The sequence below is a fragment of the Mesocricetus auratus genome, unplaced genomic scaffold (genome assembly GCF_017639785.1).
Source record: "Mesocricetus auratus isolate SY011 unplaced genomic scaffold, BCM_Maur_2.0 Super-Scaffold_100009, whole genome shotgun sequence".
Classification (NCBI taxonomy): domain Eukaryota; kingdom Metazoa; phylum Chordata; class Mammalia; order Rodentia; family Cricetidae; genus Mesocricetus; species Mesocricetus auratus.
The window spans coordinates 26,874,449-26,899,418 of NW_024429193.1; the positions used below are offsets into that span (position 1 = coordinate 26,874,449).

Here is a 24,970-nt window from a genome sequence, read left to right on the forward strand (position 1 = left end):
TTGAGCTCACAAGCCCAACACTAGCTTAGACAACATAGTGATAAGTGAATAAAACATAGTAATGAAATAAGTGAATAAAAATTAAGTACAAAAAATAAGTACAACTATGTCTTGTAAAATACATTTATAAAAATCCAACTATTTGTAGCTCCAATGTACAAGGCTCATGACTGCCACCCTTCAGCAATGTCACATCTAGACCCATGTGCCTAAAATGTGATAGGAACTTTAACTGAATAAGACACCAGTCATGCGCAAAGCGTTAGAACTGCACGTCTATTTTCACAAACTGAACATGAGAAAATGGGTTCTCAGAACTAATAAGAATTATTCCTGACCCAAGAGACTATTGAAGTTGTATACTCTGAGCAGAGCGGGTGATGAGTTGATTCATTTGTCTTACCTAAGTGCATTGGCCATTCCGGTTCTTCTGGCATGCTGACCTAGTTTTTACCTCTGTGTTGGCAGCAGGACAGCCACATGGCCTACAGACAGAGGTATTTTTGCTAGAGGACAGAGGATAAGTCACGTGGGAAGCATTCACTGAAGCATGAACTGTGCTAGTCATGAAGTACATATCTGCAGCCACAGGTCACGTTATAACTTCCAGAAAGGCGGGGGTGGGGTGGGAGAGGGGCAAAGGTGCCCATGTGCCCTTTAATATGTTGACTTTATATATATCATATACTTTATATGTCATAAATCAGGTTTCCACAACATATGGTGTCATGCAGGATTCCCTGTTGCTTATACCTCAGGATGAATCTTCTTCTCTCAGGCCCCCTCTTAATCCCCACTCCAATTCCCAGGGAGGGTGAGGCACTCCATGTTGGATCTCCAGAGTCTGTCGTTTCATCCAGAACAGGGCCTAGGCCCTCCCACAAGAGTCCAGGCTGAGAGAGCATCCCTCATTGTGGGATGGGCACTCAAAGTCTATTTGTACGCCAAGGATAAATATTACCCAAGGCCCCATAGATTACCTAGGCCTCTTCACTGACACATTCAGGGGGTCTGGGTCAGTCCCATGTTTTCCACACAGCCATCAATCTGGAGTCCAAGAGTTCCCCCTTGTTCAGGTCAACTGTTTCTGTGGGTTAAACTAGCCCAGTCTTAACTCCTTTGCTCATCAGTTCTCTCTGTCTGACACTGGATTCCAGGAGTTCAGTTCAGTGTTTAGCTGTGGGTGTCTGCCTCTGCTTCCATCAGTCGCTGGATGAAGGTTCTGTTTCCCAGACTCTCTGGCGATGAGATTGTAGGCTGGCACTCCCCTGATTGATGTCTAAAACCCATATATGAGTGAGTACATACTATGTCTGGCTTTTTGTGACTGGGTTACCTCACTCAGGATGGTTTCTTCTAGTGCCATCCATTTGCCTGAAAATTTCAAGATTCCATTGTTTTTTTCCTCTGAATAGTACTCCTCCATTGTGTAAATGTACCACATTTTCTCTATCCACTCTTCAGTTGAGGGACATCTAGGTTGCTTCCAGGTTCTGGCTATTACAAATAATTCTGCTATGAACGTAGAGGAACAGACATCCTTGTTGTATGGATGTGCATCTTTTGGGTATATGCCTAAGAGTGGAATTGCTGTATCTTGTGGTAGACTGATTCCCATTTTCCTGATGAATCTCCATACTGATTTTCAAAATGGCTGTACGAGTCAGTACTCCCACCAGCAGTGGAGGAGTGTTCCCCTTTCTCCACATCCTCTCCAGCATAAATTGTCGTTGGAGTTATTGATTTTAGCCCTTCTGACAGGAGTAAGATGGCATCTCAGAGTTGTTTCCTCTTCTGTCTTCAAAATCACCCAGTTTAACAGCACAAAAGTGCCCATGGGGACCTAGCTGAAGGCAGAATCTTTGCAAAACACTGTAAGAATGGAAGAAGTTTCCCAGAGGGAAGAGAACGGAAGGATTTGAGAGCTGGATACAGAAGATCACAGAAAATAAATCAAGGAGGAGTGACAGGTAGACCACAAGGGCCACTCCTCTTTTCAACGCTGTGTGTGGCTGCGTGGCACCCAGCACTTGCCTTGTTTAAATACAGCTCCAAGCAGAGAGCCTGCCTCACCTTCCTTCGCTGTCAGAGGTGGGCAGACAGTAACACTCGCTAAGGTAGCATTAAGATAAAATGAAATGTTCGTTGAAAGGTCCATCTGCCAGAAGAGGACAGAAAGTTACTACCCTCATCTGGTAGCACTTCTCATTTAGACTGTGATCCTGCTAAAGAAACACAAATAGCAATAATCACTCCTCAGCCAAAGGCAATGAGAGAAGAGACCCCATGACGTGAAGGAAGATAAGTCTAGTTTCACATAAGTCAATTCATAAAGATGGATCTGCCTAAGGCATCTGAGAAAATAAGAAAGGTGCTTACTTCATACTCACTGTACTTTATAAATGGGAGTTTTTAAATTGCATAGGTATGTATGTGATTCCTGATGAGTCAAGCAAGAATCATACCTTTCATTGCTGTTCGCAGCCAGGACACAGAGTGCCCGCACAGGTTTATAATCATAGCTAAATCAGTTCCTACTCACCCTTTCCCTTCATTCGGTACCAAATATACCAAAGTAAGCTGCATTGCAGTAAGTCAGTGGCAATCTACTCGGAAAGATATTTCTTTCTTTTCCTTACCGTAAGAAAAAGTTTTGTAGATATGTAAGCAAATACACACATATACCCTCATATATGGACTTTTGTCTTCAAAATGAGGAACACCTAAGCCAGATATAGTAGCTCATGCCTTTAGTCCCAACACTTGGAAGGCAGAGGCAGGTGGTTCTCTGTGAGTTTGAGGCTAGCCTGGACTACATAGTGAGTTCTAAGACAGCCAGAGCTACATACTAATGCCCTGTCTCAAAAAAATAAAATAAAGGACATGTATTCATAGCACAGATTATGTTTCATATGTTGTATATTAGTTACTTTCCCTGTCACACGCTGGACACATAAAAACTAAAGCACGCACACAAAACTTGTTTTTTCCCTTACGCGTTCAAATTAATCATGTCCGAATGAAAGTTGTGCTTTTTTATGAGCTCCCAAGTTTAACAACCCCTTTAGGCATACCAGTGAGAAGAAAGTGGACCCAGGGTATAATGTCACCCACATTTGGAGACACCAAAAGCTTGCCAGCTATATGAAACATCAATGAATCTCATAGATATAAAATCAAACATTAAAAGTCAGACCAAGGGACACATGCCGTGCAACTCGCTTTATATAAGATTTTACAAGCAGGCAAAACTTAGCTAGTATTGGTGTGCATTGATGATAAAACTTAAAATAAAAGCAATATTGTGGTTTTCTCAGCAAGGAACAAGGGAAAGACCGATTGGCAGGGGTGTGAGGGCACATCTCCAGCAATGGCAATAAAAGTAAATGGGGGTTTGCTTTGTTATTTTTTTTAAAAAATGAAAAAAAAACAAGCTATGTTCATGGCTATGTGTAATTTTCTACATGTGTAAAATCTGACTGCATAATGTGAAAGTAAGAAAAAATAATTTGCAAAACCAATTGTGTGTGTGTTAAATAGAGTCTAATGTTCTCTGTTACACTAATTCTACCTTTAGGAATCTACCCCACAGGCATTTATACTCTTTTAAAAACCTTTATCCCAACAAGGCATGGTGGCTTATGCTTGTAATTCTGGCACTCACAATGCTAAAGCAGGATTGCCTTAAATTCAAGGGCAGGTAGGTTACAGCATGAGACACTATCTCAGAAACAAAAGTCTTATCCCTAATGATCAATGACAAGTCACTAGCATTTTGAAAATGAACGTAACTTAAAACCCAACAGTAAGGGAGGCACCAAAGTATGTTCTCAAGCTGTCAGATCTGAGGAGAAACACACTATAATCATGACTACTTATTTTAAAAACGTATTCATGAACACAAGACTTAGATGCATGCATGCATCAGACAGCAGAGTTGCATTTGCAGTGAGGCTGTAACAGATTTCTTGTTGCCTTACCTGAGTTCTCTACTTTTTCATAATCAGCACTTTCTAATTGAAACTTTACAATGTGTGGTTTTAGCAGAATTTTCACATAAAACTGTGAGTTACCAAAGTCTGTTTACATTCCGGCATAGAGTCTGTTACCTTATATGTTAATCAAAATTTAAACTATTTTTTTTTGAAAATTCACCAAAATAAAGGCTGGGTGGGCACTTCTTTCAAGCTTCCTGTGAGCCACAAAGCTTCCTGTGAGCCACAAAGAACAACTGAAGAAATGGAGGCCCAGTGTTTAAAGTAGTTTCACCCGAGTCACATGATCACAAAGGCAACAGATCAGAATCTGAACCCTTTCTTGCCAATTCTAAATTCCAAAACTCAGTGAATTCTACCATTAACTTGTGTGGAGTTAGGCAAACAATATTAGCTGCAAAGAGCAGTTAGCCTCTTCTAGAAAATGCAGCGTGAATGGGTGCCCAATGGTTCGATTCAACACAGTAAGGCCGATGCCATGCCACTCAGTGATTGCTAACATTTTGTGAGTAATAATAATGTGAGAATCTATTAGGAAAATGCACACACAAATATGCATACAAATATGTGAATGGGTTGGGTGTTTAGGTAATTTGAGAAGGGCATGAAATTTATGTAGCTTATTCACGTACCCCAGGTTTTAAACTCTGACCTGTGTGTACTTGAATGCAGAAAACTATGCACTAGTGTTGATGTTAGAGAGATACTGCTCAAGTACCCAGAGAGTAACCAAAGCAAACACTTTTCCTCCTCAAACTTCCCTAAACCCCTACGATGAAGAGAATGGAAAAGGCCACGTTGGCTGACCACCACAAACTTTTCCAAGATGGCAGACCTTAGGAGTCTTACAAAGAACTCCTGGAGATCAGTGGGTACATTCTGACAGTCTTTCACACTGGCTAAAGAGGAGGCTGTCGGTTCTCTTTGATACTACTTCTCTGCGGAAAGTCTGGACCCAGATGGATGAAAATAGAAATATAGGATAGAAAGCTGATGGGACAGCTCCAGGCACAAGACCAATCTTTCTCGCTCAGATCTTCCCTGGCAAGTGGATCTGAGAGAACAAAGGAGACCCCCAAAGCCCTGACATGCTCCTTGCCAAAGAGCTCCTAATACCACTGGGGGCCAGATCATCATTCATGCTTTAGATTCATCTTTCCATCCCCACTCCTTATCCCAAAATAGACTCCATGGATTATGACAAGAGGCCTCCCACCCACAAAGCTTTATCTCTACAAGGCTCAAAGGCTGGCTTAAAGTTGGTGGTATTTAGTGTTATAAATATACCCAGAGTCCCATGTGTTCACAATGAGCCAACTACTTCATGCTGTAGCACAGAGATGGAGGCCACGCTGCTGTCCCTCAGCTGATGTTCCTTCTGTGTCCGTGGTCCAGATCACCTTTTCCCAGCACTGAGCCACGTCAGAGGGGCATACAGGCTCTGACTAGGAAACACAGGCCAACTATCAGAGAATTCAGTGAATACTTGTGAATTCTTTCTGATGTGCCAGAAACTATGAGTGAACTACTTCCAGATATTTTATCTTGCCAAACCACAAGTCTCTCACTAAATAGGCAAGACAATTGAGAAATGAAGAGACGTTCGTAAGAACCCATTTGGCTTTGTCCCTTGTTAAGGAGATAGAGCACCTAATTCAGGGTCTTGCTGATATGAGATTCCTACAATAGCCCACTCCATCTTGGCAATCAGGGACACTGTCACTGTATGAAGTTAAAAGAAAAATCCCTTGGCAACAAGTTGCCAGGCAATCCATTTCAAATTGTTCTCCATGTGTCATGAGGACACAAGTATTATGACAACTGCAGGTGTGACAGTCATAGTTTTCCATAACTTGTTTTATATAAAATGGGTTTCAGTGCTTGGTTTATATGCACTGGGAAAGCCACTTTGAGAATCACAAATGTAAATAATGTAGATGAGACTAAACAGGAATTCCAATTTCAATACCTGATTTGGTCCAAGCACAGAAAAACTGATTTGCATCAAGAATTCTGAACTGGTAGGTTAAGGAACACAATGCTGTCAGTTTTATGGTACTAAAAGAAAAATAGCTAATCTCTCAGAATTTAAAGCACAAGATATCTATCACTATCTTTCTTAGTTAGGGTTTTTATTGCTGTTATAAAACACCATGACCAAAATGCAAGTTGGAGATGAATGGGTTTACTTGGCTTACACTTCAGCATTACTGTTCATCACTGAAGGAAGTTAGGACAGGAACTCATGCAGGGCAGGATCCTAGAGGCAGGAGCAGATGCACAAGCGATGGAGGACAGCTGCTTACTGGCTTGCTTCCCATGGTTTGCTCAACCCTCCTTCTTTAGAACCCAGGACCAACAGCCCAGGCATGGCACCACCCACCATGGGCTGGGCCATCCCTAATTTATTACTGAATGAGAAAATGCCTTACACCTGGATCTCACTGAAGGATTACCCCAACTGAGGCTCCTTCCTCTGATGACTCTTGCTTGTGTCAAGCTGACACACAAAACCAGCCAGTACAACTTACCCCTTGTCAGGATGACGCACAAACACATCACTATTAAGCCACATTCCTTCCTTTCTTATTCATCCCCAAGATCTCACATTAAATTTGTAAGTAATTTTCAAAGTTCCAAAGTCTTTACAAATCCACTTTTTAAATTTTTAGTCTCTTTAAAATATCCAATCTCTTTTAAAAGTTTGAGTCGTTCGTCTGTGAGGTCCTCTGAAACTCAAGCTTAAATTAAATACCTTTTTCAAGACGGAAGAACCAGGGCACCACCACAATCTGAACCAATCAAAACCAAACCCTAACAGTATAAATAAATGAATGGCCAATTATCTGGGATCCACTCACGATCTTCTGGACTCCTCCAAAGGGTGTGGGTCACTCCTCCAGCCCCATTCTCCGCAGCACACACAGCTGTCTCCTAGGCTCTGACAGGCTCCACTCCACTGCTGCTGCTGGTCTTGGTGGTCACCCTTAACGCCACGGAATCCCTGTTTGTAAAGATTAACTCATAACGTTACTATTCCAAGAATTCATTGAAAGCAAAAAAATCTGCTAAAGAAACAACTAGAAGAAAAAGCTGGGAGAGGAACGATTTAGCAGGGACAGTAACACGCAGAGAAGTTTCACAATATCATGACGAGGCTTTGTCAGGAGACTGTAGCCTCTTCTTTGGAGGGGAATGGACCGGCGTTGGCTTTTCTTCCCATCCTACAGCCAGGCTTGAATCCGCCCGCATGGCTTGAGAGTTTACAACTAGAGTAGGGGGAATGGCCAGCAACGTGATGTGTAACACATCGGTGGATACTGAGCACACACTTCTGAGCACACGTCTGCAGGCCCGTGTACATGGCCCTCATGGGAAGCTGCTGTTACTGGTCCCTCTGGCCTGCTCCTCTCCCATCTTAACCCTCGCACAAAACATCTGGAGACAGTTGCACAAGTCAGACATACCAACGGGCAGGGTGCATCTAATCCAGGAGCGCCCTGTTCTCCTTTCTCCCCTTTAGGCCCCTTTTTGCCTTTCTTTCCCTTTTCCCCCTGTGGATACAAGGGTTTAAATAAAAGACAGATTTTATTTGGGGGGGGTGTAGAATAAAAATAATTCAAAATATGCCTTAGCCAGGAATAGTCTGGAAGGGCATTTACCACTGTTTTCTGATATAGAGGAGACAACGATGCTATAAAACAAAGACAAAATCAAAAAACAAAACAAAAACAAAAACAAAAACAAAAAAACCCAAAAACAAAAATAAAACTTCAACTGCCATGGTGACAATGGATTCTGGCAGCAGGATTTATTGTTTATTTTCTTATTTATGGCATTCAACAAGAAGAAAGGAGACCAAAAAGGCTGAGGCATCAGAAATGTAAATCTGTGCTGAGCACCACAATATTGGAGTCAATTGTGAATTAGGGAGCTGTGCTGTGCACCCGGCAAAGATGGCAGGTATCCATGGTACTGGAGTCTCCTGCTGCAACTGGGCTGCAGTTTCACCAATAGCCTCTCTTAGGCTCTCCTCATTGTGCCAAGCCTCAACTTTGCATGATCCCTTCAGTCCTGGGCCTTCAACTACCACGGAGGCCACAGCTTCACCAATGGCCTCTCCTAGCCTCTCATAGTATCAAGCCTCAGCTGCTCTCCATGACTCCTTCAGCCTTCAAAACCAGCACCACCTGGGTGACTCTTACACATGACGAAGTCTGACTGCACCAGGGTTTTACCTGACCCTGAAATGCCCCCCTTTCCAGTAGTTTCTCTCAGTACCCTCCCCTCCCCTGACCCTTCCCCATCCTGATCCCCCATGTTCCTTTCCCCATCCTTCTTCCTCCCCTGACCCTCCCCCATCCTGATCACTTATGTTCCCTTCCTCACCCGCCCTCAATCCATTCACAAAATCTCTTCTATTTCTGCTTCCCAGGGAGATTTGGGAGTCCTCCCTCCTTGCTACCTAGTCTTTCTGGGCCTGTGGATTGTAGCATAGTTATCCTTTATTTTACAGCTAATATCTATTTATGAGTGAATACACACCATCTTTGTCTTTCTCAGTCTGGATTACCTCACTCAGGATAATTTTTTCTATTTCCATCCATTTGCTTTCAAATTTCTGGTGTCCTTGTTTTTAACAGCTGAGTAATATTCCATTGCATAAATAACTTTTTCCACAGAAAAGATCCCAATCCTTTTAATACCCTGGAGTTTGCTAAATAGACTTTCTTCTCCTTAAGGAGGGAGGGAGAAGATATCCTCCTGACCCAATCCCCAGAATCTCTGAGTGTGACTTCTTTAGGAACAAAAGGTTATAGATGTAATTACAATCAAAATCTTATAAAGATCATCTTGTGTGGTCCAAGTGAGTCCTTAAATCCAATAAAGACTGTCCTTAGGAAAGGCAGAAAAGGAGAAAAACACAGCCTGTGAGAAGGAGGTGGTGAAGCCTGAAGCTACCAGTACCTGGAGGTCCCACGGGGAGGACAACCCCACCTCCGACTTGGTCTCACTTTGAGGCGTATAAAACCGAGAGAGGTACCGCTTCATCTGACTCAGTGACGGGTACTTCATGATTGACAGCCACTTGCCATCACAGAAAAGGACAGGAGCTCTGGAGTGTTTGTGGGAATTTCTGTTTACTTGAAAAATGGAAACTACGTCTCTACTGTGGACAACTCTTCAGTACTTCAGTGTGAGAAAAGGAGGTAAGACTTCCCCCAGCTAAGTCCCCTGGACCACGGAAAGATGGGAGGACTAGGAGAGGATTCCAGTAAATGAAAGAATGAGGGTTCTTTCTCTGGTCTATTGGCTTGTGGGGCTCCTGCCTAAATGAAACAATTACCACAAATTACCTCCCTCCTTTTTGCCTTTGCAATGTGACTGACTTTTATGTGGCTGTTTGGTTCCTGCCATCAAGAGAGAAAGAGACCACTTCCTCTTCCCTTGAATCCGGGGTGGCCCGTGTCTTATTTCAGCCAACCAGTCTCGCAACCATCTCTGACTCCAGCTCCCAGGGAATTTGATGCCTTCTTCTGGTCTCTGTGGGCACTTCATGCACGTGGTACACACGCATACAAAGAGACAACCATCCACCTCAAATGAGGAAGAACTTGAACTGAGTTTGCAATTCTTGTCCTCTTTACTGAAGCTCTTTGTTCTCTTTTGGCTATTTCTGCCATTAGAAGGAAAAACATAATTTGAACTTTGAGTGTAATAGTTTCAATCCATAGAAATGTAAGACAAAGAACGCCTCCTTCTTCCAAAGTCGAAAGTGTAAAATACTTTGAGACACACCCTACCCCACAATAGATAGCGTATATGGTGTCTTGTGATTTCCCTGAGAGACTGGCGTTTGGATATTTTATGTTGTCCTCCTGTTTTAAAGCATGTCCCCCACTAGAAGAAACCATCCTGAGTGAGGTAACCCAGTCACAAAAAGAGAAACATGGCATGTATTCTCTCATATATGGATTTTAGACATAGATCTGGGGAGTGCCGGCCTACAATCCCATGGCCAGAGAGTCTGGGAAACAGAACCTTCATTCAGTGGCTGATGGAAGAAGAGGCAGACTCCCTCGGTTAAGTACTGAGCTGAACTCAAGAAAGCCAGTAACAGAGAGGGAGGACTGATGATCAAAGGGATTAAGACTGGGCTGGTTTAACCCCCAGAAACAGCTGACCAGACAAAGGTTAACTCTTGAATCCCAGGCTGATGCCTGGGAATCCAGCATGGGGCTGATCAAGACCCCCTGAATCTGGGTGTCAGTGAGGAGGCCTAGGTAATCTATTGAGCCTTGGGCAGTAGATCAGTATTTATCCCGAGTATACACATGGACTTTGGACTCCCATCCAACAATGTGAGAGGCACTCTCACCCTGAACTCTTGGGGGAGGGTCTAGGCCCTGCCCTGGATGAAATGACAGACTATGGACACCCCCAAGGAGGGCCTCACCCTCCCTGGGGAAATGAGAGGATAATGGGGGGGGTTGGGGGAGGACATGGGAGGGCGAGGGAAAGGGAGAGGGACCTGGAACTGACTTGTGAAGCAACCTTGTTCTAATCTAAATTTAAATTTAAGAAGAAAAAAATAAAATAAATACGAAAAAAAGTATGTCCCCCCCTAGATGTAGGGGAAATGCTAATACAGTGTGCAGAATACAAATTACCATGTGGAAGTCGTGAAATCCAGAAGGAAATGCTCCCATCCTCCTCACAGGCTTGCCAACCTGTCACACAGCCTCTACATTCTTGGAGCTTCTGATGATCATCAACTTGTATGAATCAGTAGTTTCATAGACAGACATCATAAATGTAGAAGGGGAAAAAAACTCCCGCTAGGATCACTGTGAACTAAAATTTATATTTATTTTTATTCTTCAAACTATGTGTATAAACTATGTTGTTACAAGCGTTTAGTTCCCATCACAGGAATCGTTGCTTTAAAAACTCTGGTCAATTCAGTAAACAAATCTATTCACACGGACCCAAACGGCAGCACATCATGGATGTGGTGTCCTCAACTGAACGATTGGGCAGCCTCGCGGTCATTAGCATCCAACAACAGAACAGGAGATAGCTGTTCATGACTTTGAGAGGGAAAACCTGTGGGAAAACTTTTGATTTCTCCTTCCCCATCCCCACAACTCCCCAGCTCCTCAATACGATGGAGAAAGGAATACAAAGGTGATGAGAGCAACACACTAACAACCATGTGTATTTTGCCATTTTCCAGGTGTGCATCTTCCTCTTGCAAGGTTGGGGTGGGGGTGGGGGTCTGATGTCGGGATCCAAGCTATAGAAGTAATTCTTGGCTCAGAATAGAAATCAGATGACTTCCTGTAATTTGTTTCCTGTGTGCTGTATTAACATATTTAATAGCCTCAGCTGATCAGGACCTGGGGACTTTCTCTGAAAACCCAACTCTGCCTTTAGATACACTTTGCGAACAAAAGAGTTTGACAAGGGACAAGGGAGGAGGGGTGGGAGAGGGAAGTGGGTTTGACATGTGAAGCGTGCATGTTTCTAATTTAAATAAAAACATATATTGAGAAAAAAGTAAGCGTTTAACAGTATCACTGTAAATTTACAAAACCAGGCAGCCAGCCAGGTCACTTTAATAAGTTGGCGCTAGAGCAGTGGTTCTCAACCTGTGGGCCATGACCCCTCTGGGAGTCTAACAACCCTTTCATAGGGGTTGCATATCAAATATTTACATTGCAATTCATAACCATAGAAAAATTAGTTGTGAAGTAGCTACAAAAATAATTTTATGGTTGGGGTCTCCACAGCATGAGGAACTATATTAAAGGGTCGCAGCATTAGGAAGGTTGAGAATTAGTAATGTAGAAAATTACTGTTGCTAGTTCATTTTGATTTTTCGTTAGTGTGCTGAGAATATACACCATTTTATAGTTTCCTAGCAGCTTAGTTTTAAATGCGGTTGCTCGATTTAAATTTATCTACTAATTTAATTGTAAGGGCTTTCTCTGGCTCCTACTTCAAATTGTTTTTCTTTACCTTCACAAATCTCCTAGCCTTGACTAGGCTGGTGAGTACAGTTGTATCGGGCCATATGAACCTAAATTGTTGCTATCAATGTGGAGGACAAGAATATGCCACCCCGGTGTACAACACTGTCAAACAGATCAATATGAGCCGAGATACATGAGAACCAACAGATGCACAAAAAAGCCTTCCTAGGGCTTCTCTTACATGAAGGAAACAGATATTCCTAGGAAACAAGTGCTCTGAGTCCTCTTTCCTTGACATGCAAAAAAGGATGGAGTGCCCCTCAGAGAGGCCTATGCTCAGATTTCACTCTGGCCCAGTCTAGGCTTTAGCACTCAGTATTCCAGCTATGATTTATAAGGTCACATCCAGACCTCCAATCACTCATCAGTACTGGGTCCTAAATCCTGAAGCTATTTTCCCTGCGAACCAGGGAGGCAGGAAGTGAAGATGAGAAGCACCATTTGTAAATATATAGTTGTAATAAGGCCAGATTTCGCCTCGGTCCAGAAAAATGCTGAGAGTTGTATGGCCAGGGTGGTCCTTGAAAGACATATAGAATTATATTTGGCACAAGACTATGTAGAATCAATCAGAAATGACATCTAGTGGCAATACAAGAAAAGAGGCCTGGAGGCTTTCTAAGAAGTATATGCTACGTGTGAGAGGCCCAGCAGGCAAATACCTCCCTGCTTTGTGAGCCAACCCATTCCTGGATTCATATGTACTCATAAAGATAGGCCATCTGTGGAAGCACAACTTCCGAATTTTTCCTGATTAAGCATCTGAAGGCTGGCTTCCAAAAGATAGGTATAATTGCTCCCCTCTTGGATGGAAATGAAACCCAAATATGTGGTCTTGATTATCACAGTGGAAGAGAGGACTGACAGATTTAAGACACTCCATTTCTGCCAAGATCATCACACTTTCCTTTAAAAAAAATCATTTTTCCATTCCCTTCTCCAGTTGATGAATAGATTAAAAGGCACTTAGATTTCTGAAACCACTTGGCAGGAGACATTCCTCGGAAGGGTTGGATGTTTTAAAGATTGGTTTGGTCTCTCTTTATAAACTAGGAAGGGGAAAAATAAAATTTCCACATCTATCAGCTTTAGAAGCACATGCCAGTCTATGAACTGATAGAAATTATTGGCTGCTTTTATTTCTTCAATGTTTTTCTAAAGCACGCAAGGAGGTGTCTAATCCCAAGGGAATGGTCTGGAGCCATGTTTTTACCAGATGTGTTTTTAGTGGGCCCAGGACAACTACCTGAGAAAATGCAAGGTGACTTTTTATACTATAATTCATCCTTGTTAGTCTCATTTCTACCACATTTATTTTAATTCTGTAAGAATTTTGATCACAAATGGAAAGAGCACTATGAAAAGATCAGAATCAAAATGGACTTATTATGCCCTAAGAAAATGGAATTAATAAGATATGCAGTGGGATTGAGTGGGTGGCCTTCACATATATTTGACTGATATCAAAAATGTTCACAAAGAGACTCGGCCAAACCACAACTTGGCACACAACTACTTCTACAAAGATGTTTGTCTAGTTTGCCCTTTGACCTAAAATCATCAAAGACAATTATTTCAAAACAATTTACATCATCTTCCCTGTTTACATTTTGTGGTTTGAATAGGAATGGCCCCTGTAGACTCACGTGTTTAAATGCTTGGCCCATAGGAAGTGGTGATATTAAAAGGTGTGGCTTTGTTGGAGGAAGTGTGTCACCGTGGAGGAGGGCTTTGAGGTCTTATATGCACAAGCTAGGTCTAGTGTGGCAGTCTCCTTCTGCTGCCTGTAGATCAACATGTAGACCTCTCAGCTCCTTCTCCAGCACCAAGTCTGCCTGAATGCTACCATGCTTTTTGACATGATAATGGACTAAACCTCTGAAACTGTAAGCTGGCCTCAACTAAGTGTTTTCTTTTATAAGAGTCACCATAGCCATGGTGTCTGTTCACAGCAAGAGAAGCCATAAGACAGCACCCTCTCCCAGGTTGCAACCCTGTCATCCCTAAGGAGGAGTAGTGTTTTGGAAAGCCAGTCTTCCTGCTCTTACTTTGTGTTAAAAATTCTGAGACTTCTTTTGCTTGCTTGTTTGGTTTCTTTCTGGAGACAGGATCTCTGGGCAACCCCAAACTGGAATTTGCAATGTAGGCCAGATTGGCCTTGAACTCATGGTCTTCTTGCTTCTACCATCTAAGGTCTAGGATTACAGGTGTGCACCCGACCCAAGGGTCAGTGCTGTTTTATGAACAGCATTTAAAAATATCTTTTTCCTGACTTTTAATTTTTAAAAACATTTTGACAGTAAACATTATTTTACAGTTTGGTGGTTCTGCTGGTTTTCCTGTGACAGAATTCTTCTCCCAACTCACTACATGTGAGTGGGACTATGAGATCAGCTCTGCCTCACTGACTTAGCAGGTAACACTGGCTCTTCTTATTTTTTTTAAATTTAAGTTAGAAACAAGCTTGTTTCACATATCAATCCCAGCTCCCTCTTCCTCCCCTCCTCCCCATCAGGCCCCCCATCCCCCACCCAATCTCCACTCTGATTCCCAGGGAGGGTGAGGCCCTCCATGGTGGATCTCCATAGTCTGTCATTTTATCCAGGGCAGGACCTAGGCCCTCCCACAAGAGTCCAGGCTGAGAGAGTGGGATGGGCACTCAAAGTCTATTTGTACACCAGGGATAAATACTACCCAAGGCCCCATAGATTACCTAGGCCTCCTTACAGATATTCAGGGGGTCTTGGTCAGTCCCATGCTTTCCACACAGCCATCAATCTGGAGTCCAAGAGCTCCCCCTTGTTCAGGTCAATTGTTTCTGTGGGTTAAACCAGCCCAGTCTTAACCCCTTTGCTCATCAGTTCTTCCTGTCACTGGATTCCAGGAGTTCAGTTCAGTGTTTAGCTGTGGAACACTGGCTCTTCTGAACCAGAATACTTCAGAGCCTGTGCATGACCCTTCAAAGCAAGGTCTCTCTTGTTACTCTTGCAAACCTGCCTCAGATCCTAAACATCTGGAACTACAGACATGTGGCCCCATGGCTAGATGTATACATGATTTTTATTCTGTATACCTCTCACTATCATAGACACAAAAGGGCGGGGATGGACACATGGATGTGAGTGTCTCTAAGGGAGTTCAGAAAGACATATACAAGTGTGGTATGGGCTCCTCAAGGGACAGTGTTAATTGTCTTAGCATAAGCCAGACAAGTCATTTTGGTGGCTCTCAAATCTCTAAAGGCTACTGAGCCCCTCATTTTTTTTTCCTCTTTTGATACGTGAGATTATAGGGAAGTCTGGAGATGTCTTTGAGAGTTATAATCATATAAGGCAAAACCAGAAGCCACTAGGTCTGAGCAAGGGGTTTGGTACATGTCCTTTCCCTATAAATCCATTTTCTGGTGAAATTCCTAGAAAACAGCATGTTTGCAGCTCAAAACGGGTAGGGTCTTCAGCAGTTGTCCATTGTGCTGGAATTCTTGCTTTTCTGCTGGCAAAAGGCTTCAATCAGATTCCTGGATGAAAAGTTCCTCTTTTCGTGTTCCCAGAATTTTCCATCTTTCTCATATGCCTCACAACCACAACATAAACCATCAAGGTAAGCAAAGCACGCATCTGCCCACATGGACTGAAGGCATAAAGCACGCATCTGCCCATGGGGCTGGAAGAGTGTAGGGCAGGAGACAGCCTTCCTGGCTTGAAGCAGCTTTGACCTACACTGTGGCTACAAAGCAGTGACACTCTGCTGCCATCCCAATCCTTGTGTTTAAGAATATTGGAGATATAGCTGGGCGTTGGTGGCGCACGCCTTGAATCCCAGCACTCAGGAGGCAGAGGCAGGAGGGATCTCTGTGAGTTTGAGACCAGCCTGGTCTACAAGAGCTCGTTCCAGGACAGCCTCCAAAGCAATACAGAGAAACCCTGTCTCGAAACCCCGCCCCCACAAAAGGGTATTGGAGATATATAGGGCAAAACTGAGATTTCAGATGGACTAAATTCTTTATAATTTTCCCACATAACTACAGAGCACAGTTCCTGCTGTGCAGAGCTTCAGCAAACACACGGTATTAGGAGCTACAAATCAGACCCCAGAAATTAAAGATGCCTTCACAGTCCCCCTCTGCCAGGAATTTTCCCAAGGAAAGGTGTGTATGTACACAAAACTAAATAAGAAGCCCCCCAAAAATCAATTTTATTGAATCAAGGCATTCATTCAGCACTTAACACAAATTGCAAGAATACCTCAACATGTTGGGTTGCAAGAGAGGGAGCAGTTTACATTTTTAATGAAAAAAAAAAAAACTAATTGCTACAGATATTTTGTAAAATACCCAAACAAGGTCTAGCCAAGTTTAGTGATCCCCTACCCCCGCTGCTTAAAGAAAGCTAGATGATGTGAGTATTACTGGTTATAACTAATAAATCAGCTTGGAAAATCCTAAGACACAAGCATAAATACAATATAAAAAGGCAAGATTTTTAAAATCGTATTATAAGAATATTAACAGGAAGTGGAAAAGACACATTAAGAACAGAGATGCGTTACACTAGTTTGAAACAGAATTCAAAGGCAGACCAAAACTGATGCACACGGAGAAAAATGCTCTGTTTTCAGGAAGTGTGTTCAGACGGACACAACCACAGAGAAATGCTGTCGGTGACTGTGTGGTCCCCTCTGTCACTCAGCCTTGCATCCCAGGCAGAATGGCTACACTTTCTCTAAGGACTTGTAGTACTCCACCAACACAGTCCAGGCCTTGGGAGCCATGAAGCCTTCTGGAGGCTTCTGACCTTCACGTGCCAGTTTGCGCATCCGTGTTCCTGAAATAAATTCAAAATCTTCATGGCTGAAAAAGAGAGAAAACGTAGTCACTTCACTGTCTTACAAAGTTACTAAGAAATGTTTAAGGGGCATCTGACCCTCCCTTCAGTTCATGTTAAGTTTAAACTAGCGAGAGAAAGCATCAATCTCATGTCTAATTTGTCATTGAGCAAAACCACCACACAACATCCTTCAGTTTTAGAGCTAGGACACACACAAAAATCTACTGAAGTTATTAAGGAAATCAGTGTCTTACAAAAGTTACAAATAACACAGCAACTCTGTGCCCTCGATAACTTGCCCCTCCCAGCAGGGCCATCCTGCCCAGCACAGCAGCCATTGCAGTGAGGTAATGGCACAGAGATGAGCTGTCATCACTCCCGGGCCTCCTCAGCTTTCCCGCTTCTCTTCTCCAAGTGAGTACTTAGCTCCAAATAATCAGCACTCAGGCTCGGGGAATTGCCACTGCACGGTCACTGCGCAGCTCCCAACCCTTTCCTGACCTCCCTCTACTTCCCTGTCTCACTCACCCTTCTCCAGCCCCTGGGAAGTGCTGTTAGCCTTGGCATTTCTCTTAAGATTTATGTACTTAAGGTGTGCGTGTGTGCCGTGCATGCAGATGCCAGAAGAAAGCACTGGATCCCCCTGAACTAGAGCTGGTGTCGGGGCTGGAATACAAACTCAGGTCCTCTGGAAGAACAGCAGGTGCTCCTGACACTGAGCTATCTCTCTAGTCCTGGATTCATTTATGTTTATTCTCATAAAACACGAAGACGAATCTGCCTGGCACAGATTAAACATTTAGAAAGCTTTCATCTGAAAGTCTGGGACATGATGCGACAGACACAGGAGCCACCCACACTGTCCCTTAGATGAGATACCAATGAGCAAACAGGCTTCCTTGTCTTTAAACACACAAAACCACATGGAAGTCTTTAGACCATCAGCTCGGGCATCTACACCCACAGCACATGCTGTTTATCTGTAATTCACCTGCTGCTTCCAAACATGGAACCAACTCAGAAAGCAAGAGTTCCAGGTCTCTTCTGTCACCACGTCCTAAATAAGCTACCACCTGCTCTGATTAGAGTATTACAGTGAACATCAGATAAAAAATTCAAGATGTAACTAACAGTTATGAATGAAATCAAGATTAGGTTGTGTACCCCAAGCTCACACTGAAAGCCCAGTTCCCAATGAGATGCACTAGGGGGTGGGGCTTTGGGGAGATGGCAAGAGTTAGAAGAGGTCACGAGAGCAAGATCCCATGGTGGGACTGACCCACTTACAAACAGAGACTCAGGATCCCCACAGTCATTCAAAGACACAGCAAGAAAGTGGCTGGCTGCCTGCCAATGCTCAGACCTGAATCTCCCAGCTTCAACATCTATGAGAAATAACTGTCATTTAAGCTACCCATGGTATTTTGTACAGACAGGTACTGTAATTCTGTCAAAATGCAGAGAAAGAAAAGAGGGAATGGAAGGCAACAGAGCCAGTAATGTCTATGAAATATTACAGGTGCTTATGTTCCGCTCACTTTGCTTCCTACAGTAATTATCAACTGTCAATGTTATCAAAATCAAATGACATATAAAGTTATCAGTAGTGTAAAAAAAAAACTTTCCAGCAACAAAATGAACCGAGACCTGTCCATGAGATTAAAAGTAGCTGCCCGTTCATCCCAGCACTCTGGAGGCTAAAGCTGGAGGACTGACCCAAGTCCAAGGCCAACCATGCCTACAAAAAGAGATCCTCCTTCAAAGAAATAGATACATTACAGATAAATAATCAGTAATGACCTCTATAGTGAATAAGACAGCTTGTTATATTTCCTAAAGATACCTTAAATCATTTCAAGTACTGTAACCTTAAATTAACCAGAAGCCTCAATTACCTGGACACCTTCCCCGAGAAGCTGATCACTAGGGTGCTGTTACATCGTTCTGTTCTCACAATGGTCACAACAGCCACTCCCCACCCCACCTGGCCGGTCCCTTCAACACAAACAAGAGTGTGAAAGTGGCCCCAGAACAGCGCCACAGACACAGGGCACCGGCAATAAATGTCACTGACTGGAGATCACGTACTTTATCATCTTTCCGCTGGAGGAGCTCAATGAATACCAGGAGAGCGTGAAGCAGCGAACAGGCGGTGTGAAGCACCTAGCTCAACACAGAATGCTTGTTGCCCCAAGACTCACAAATGCCAGCTTGAACTACTGTCCCATTTCCTTTCAATCTACATCTGGATTTCTTACATGGAGAATCCTTCACAATGATTTCAGCATAACACCTTCAGTCTAACTTCCTCCAGACCTTGCTGGCCTCCTCTGTGGGGGGACCTGGCAAGTCAACTTCCTAGCCTCAGACACTTGGCCTTTCCCACAATAAAGCGCTCTAGGTTGTCCTTTCACTGGAAATGGTCCAAGGACAAGAAAGACGCAACTTCTTAGTGATCACACTGTACACGCGGCATCTGCTTTTCTGGTGTGTGTGTTCAATGGTCAGACTGCTCACAGAGACAGACATGGCCTTAGCCACTGGCCTCTAAGCAGCAGCTCCACCTGGCAGGACGGCTTCCACTCCTCACAAACCATTCCTGAGACACCTGGTCCTAAACCTAGCTCTCCCTGGTGACCACCGAGACACCCCAGCGCTACACAGTGACACTGAGTATCCCAGTCCCCTCTGAACTTGTGTGGGCTTGGGTCTAGAACCTATGCACATGGAATGTGAGTATAAGCAGTGCCAGGAGACCAGTGCCGATGGTCTACACAGTCAGTGACAGAAGGCACTGCCCCCCCCCATTCACCATGTCCCGTGTGCTCGCCCACTTGACCAGCACAACCACATCACACCGAGCATCACACACGCTGGGCCCAGTGTCTTCAGACCTCTCATGCTCTCTAGAGAACTGTTTCAAATGACTAGAAAGTGATCAGAGATGATCTTCAGGAAACAGTCGCCCAATGCTGCTTCGAAACAAAACATTTAACGCTGAAATGTGAGGCTTACCTCCCACCTCTCTGAGTTTAATGTCTTGTAAGGAAAGGCAACGTGGGGGCTGGAGAGATGGCTCAGTGGTTAAGAGCTGCTCTTCCAGAGACCGCATGCTCACTTCCCAGCGCCCACATGGTGGCTTACAACCATAGGTACATGAAACTCCAGCTCCTGGGAATCGGACACCCTCCTCTGGTTTCAATGGGCACCAGGCATGTGGTACAAAGATATGGATGTAGTCAAAACAGCCACACACTTAAAAATTTAAAAATAAATATAAAATGGCAGCTTCAAAGTATTAGCCTCTAAACAGGTTGGCTACTATGGCTATAGATAGACAGACAGATAGACAGACAGATAAAAGGTTTATCCCCCACCCCTTTCTTACGTAAATTAAAAAGTGTTGGCACCATCATCTGTGTACTTATAATGAAAAGTGAATCTGAGAAAATAAGCTCTCACAAAAGGAAGTCCCAGCTCTAGGCAAAAGGAAGGGAGAAGAAAACCAAGATGGCAGTCAGACACAAGGACTCTTAAAATGTCAAAGCCATGAGGGACCCAGGGCAAAAGCAACCAACCAAAGCCCACACTCTCTAATCAGAATTTAAATTTCCTTCCATAGAAGAGATAGCCCATGATGATGAAAGAAAGGGGAGAATCACAGAAACGGCATTCATGGCGCAAGCAAGGCGGGATCTGTTTGTCGTAAGGGAGAGCTTTGTCGTAAGGGAAATGTTACCAAGCATCCAGGCAGAAGAAAATAAATGTCGACACAAAGGAGGGGGGCGATGACAGGATTTAAAGCAAGAGATGCCACGGCGAGTGAGGACCAGGCTTTAACAAGGAGGAAGGACAGGAGTCGAGCGCAGGAGACAAGAAGAGCAGCAGTTGGGAGGCGCCAGGCTGCCCTGAGGGCCACGAGCACCTGTGTCGGCGAATCTGTCAGCACAGTCAGGGGCTCCTCTTCCGGACAGAGAATATCACCCAAGGTAATCTAAGCCAACTCACAGCAGAGGGCTGTCTCCACTCCCTGGGAGTGGTACTTACAATTCTTATAGAAACCTCACTGAGGAAAGCCACGGTCCTGGAGCATCTGCCCACGTAAAATTGAAATTTTACTTCCAGGATGAGAGCCCCAGTCATACACATGAATTGCGGGTTCTTGGTGGTGGTGAGTGAGCAAACCACTCCTGCAGGACTCTGCCTGAACTTGGAGAGTAAGAGGAAAAAAGCCAAACCAACTAAGTCCTTTCTTCCTCCCAGAATGCTAAACTGTCTGAAATCCAGAATTGCTTGCATTCCTTCTGAAGTTGCCTTTCTAAGCCAAGGCCCCTGGGCACCTCTTCCTGAAGCCGTTTCACACCATCTGCCCTGCACGCGCCAGACATCCATCTCTTCATCCCGTGAGATGGGAGTTTCTGTTCTCCACCCTGGCTCCACACACTGCCCTAGGCCCATTCCTGCATGTCTCTCTTTTACGTAAGCATCTCACTTTTTATCAGCGGCCAGGTTCAAGTCACTGTCTACAATTAAATCACAGTTGCACAATAGGATTTGAAGAAATAATTCCACATAGTAGAATCTGAACAATTTCTGGAATGATCTACCACAAACAGACAGGACCCTTCACGTTCACTGCAGAGCAGTTTTAGGTTGGGTCATTTTATAACACTAGCAAGCTAATCCTTCATGGCAACCTGAAAAAAAAGAAACCCTAAGTATGTTTGCTGCAGCCGCCTCCTCCTCCTCCTCCTCTTCCTCCTCTTCCTTTTCCTCCACTTCCTCCTCCTCCTCCTCCTCCTCTTCTCAAAGCCACTGGATTATATTCCTTTTAATCTAAGCATACAGAATGCTAACTCTTAAAAAACAAAAGGAAGAGTTGTGACATCGGAGAGGGTAGAGTGAACCCAAAAGCTTGCAGCCTAACGCACTAACCACTTGTGGCCAGGAGCCTGAAGAACTCCAAGGCACGATGGCTTCTGGCCACTTGCTGACGACTGTAATTCTTTACAGCCATCTGCTGTCCCTCCATCCACACATGTGGCCTTCAGAGGTACCAGAACAAGTTAGTCACAAGGACAAGAGTTGGGGTCAGCAGATGGCCTACACGTATGTCTTTTGAAGGCTCACATTCAAATCTCCAGCATTCTCACAACACAAATTGAATGATAAGCAATTCAGGCAAGCAAAAGAGAATTTCTCACTTGACAGAAATAAAACTAATGGTGGTGGCTTGTAAGTGGATCTGATTATTTTTATTCTAGTTAATGTTTCATCCAATTTGAAAGCTGGTCATTTATAATACATCAAAACACTAAGAATTCTATGATTTAAAATGATCTTTTCAAAACCAGATAAACAGCTATTGTGGCCTTCTTTCAGAGACTAAACACACTGGACAACATCTTATATGACAATTTTATTTTTTCTCTTATTATTTCTAACCAAAGACTAAATGAAATACATGAGACGTTTGATCAGGGGGCTGGGAAGGTGGCTCAGCAGGGAAAGTACTTGCCACACAAGTATGAGGACCTCTTTCTGAACTCCTAGATTGCACACAAAGCCAGATGCTGTAGACCACACCTGTAATTCCAGGGCTCCTACGGCAAGACGGGAAGCAGACAGGAGACACCGGAAGCCCCTGAGAGCTGGCCTGGCTATGCAGTGCCAACCAGAACAACAAGGAGACCCTGTCTCAAACAAGGTTGAAAGGCAAGGACTCTGTGACATCTGAGGCTGTCCTCTGACTTCTACATGCACGCCAGATGTGTGCACCTGCACTCATACCCACATCCAGTTATACAGACAGACAGACACACACACACAGACACACACACATACACACAGACACAATTCTACATGTGCACCAGCAGATGTGTGCACCTGCACTCATACCCACATCCAGTTATACAGAAAGACACACACACACACACAGACACACACACACAGACATACACACACACAATTCTACATGCGCACCAGCAGATCTGTGCACCTGCACTCATACCCACATCCAGTTATACAGACACACACACACACAGACACAGACATACACACATACACAGACACACACACACACAATTCTACATGCGCACCAGCAGATGTATGCACCTGCACTCATACCCCATCCAGTTATACAGACACACACACACACAGACACACACACACACACTTCTACATGTGCACCAGCAGATGTATGCACCTGCACTCATACCCACATCCAGTTATACAGACACACACACACACAGGACACACACACAGACACAGACACACACACACACACGCTTCTACATGCGCACCAGCAGATGTGTGCACCTATACTCATACCCACATTCAGTTATACAGACAGACACACACACACACACACACAGACACACACACATACACACATACACACAGACACACAGACACAATTCTACATGTGCACCAGCAGATGTGTGCACCTGTACTCATACCCACATCCAGTTATACAGACACACACACACACACACACACACACACACACTTCTACATGTGCACCAGCAGATGTATGCGCTTGCACTCACACCCACATCCAGTTTTATAGACACACAGACACACACACACACACACAAAACACATACACAGACACACACAACATAGAAAGATTTAAGTTCAATTATTTTGAATTTAAATTTCTTTTTTGGTGGGGAGGTGTTCAGACATGATCTCACTATGTAGCTCTGTCTGTCCTGAAACTCACTCTGTACACCATGATGGCCTCAAACTCACAAACATCTGCCTGCCTCTGCCTCTAGAGTGCTGGGACCAAAGACATGTACCACGATACACAGCTTGAATCTAAATTTTTGTTTCCCACCTAGCACCTCACTCTTTCAAACTGTCATTTATTTGTTTTTAAATGTTGTGGACTAAAATCAGGGTGCCACTCATGCTACCCAAGCTCTTTATTACTGAGTCATATCCCAGCCAGCACCTGAGTTCATAAAATCTATAAAAAAGCTCCTCTCAGACATTCAGATTCGAGAGTGGCACTAATCCCAGGTCAGAGTTCATGGGCCCACCCCCCTGACCAGTGTGACTTAAAGGGGAAGGGTTTATTGTGTCTCATGACTCAGGTACAGGAAAAGAAGTCAGGCAGCAGGAGCTTGCAGCAGGTGGTCACATTGCATCCACACACAGCATGCTGGGCAGTCTTACATCAACTTGGCAGAAGCCGGTCATCTGAGACGGGGAACCTCAGAAGAAAATGCCTCTAGAAGATCAGGCTGTAGGCAAGCCTGAAGGGCATTTTTTAAAATTAGTGACTGATGTGGAGGGTCCAGTCCATGGTGGGCTGTGTCATCCCTGGGCTGCTGGTCCTGGGTTCTATAAGAAAGCAGACTGAGCAGGTCACGGGGAGCAAGTCAGTAAGCAGCACTCCCCTGTGGCCTCTGCATCAGCTCCTGCCTCCAGGTTCCTGCCCTGCTTGAGTTCCTGCCCTGACTTCCCTCGATGATGAAGACTGTTGTGGAAGTGTGAGCCAGAGAAACTCTTCCTCCCCAGGTTCCTTTCTGGCCAGTGTTTGTTGCAGCAATAGGAACCCTGACTAGGACCGCCAGGAAGTAGAGATAAATGTTTGCTGCTTCCCAGCTCACTTTACTTACACAGTATAGGATCCCACCCAGGGAAGAGTGACACCCACAGTGCACAGGTCTCCACCCCAGATAATGCAAACCAGACATTTCCCATGGGCATGCTCCCAGGTGACCCTGTCAAGTGACACTAGGCAGCACAAGTGGGGAAAAAGAGTAATAACAAAATTGAGGATCTGGATATATTATTAGAGTAATATTGATCCTGGTCACTGCAATTTATATTAATGCAGAACTTCGCATTTGTCATAGGCAGAATTTAAAGATGGTCCTGATGACCTCTGTCCCATGTCACCTCCAGAGTTTGCTTCAGCATACTGTAGGAATACCACAAAGGGAATTTCGGAGATGTGATTCAAATTGCTAATCAATTGGCCATGAAATTACCTAGGTAAACTTAATCATGTAAGAGTTTTCCCAGCTAAACAACAAGGGGCATGAGAGGGATCCAAGGCTTTAGAGATTGTGTGAAATAAAGGAAGGGTGCATGCTGAGAT

The 24,970-nt window shown here is 44.1% G+C and overlaps 1 protein-coding gene across 2 annotated transcripts in view; it reads right to left on the minus strand.

The window, feature by feature from the left end:
• Positions 1 to 16,201: 16,201 nt before the first annotated feature.
• The window catches only part of Papss1 (3'-phosphoadenosine 5'-phosphosulfate synthase 1), a 70,255-nt gene continuing 61,486 nt past the window's right edge, over positions 16,202 to 24,970 (minus strand). For both annotated transcript variants that reach the window (XM_013122611.3, XM_005082798.4), the window contains exon 12: positions 16,202 to 16,880. In XM_013122611.3, the coding sequence (XP_012978065.1) occupies positions 16,742 to 16,880 (139 nt within the window). In that variant the 3' untranslated portion in view covers positions 16,202 to 16,741. The remainder of the gene's footprint in view (positions 16,881 to 24,970) is intronic.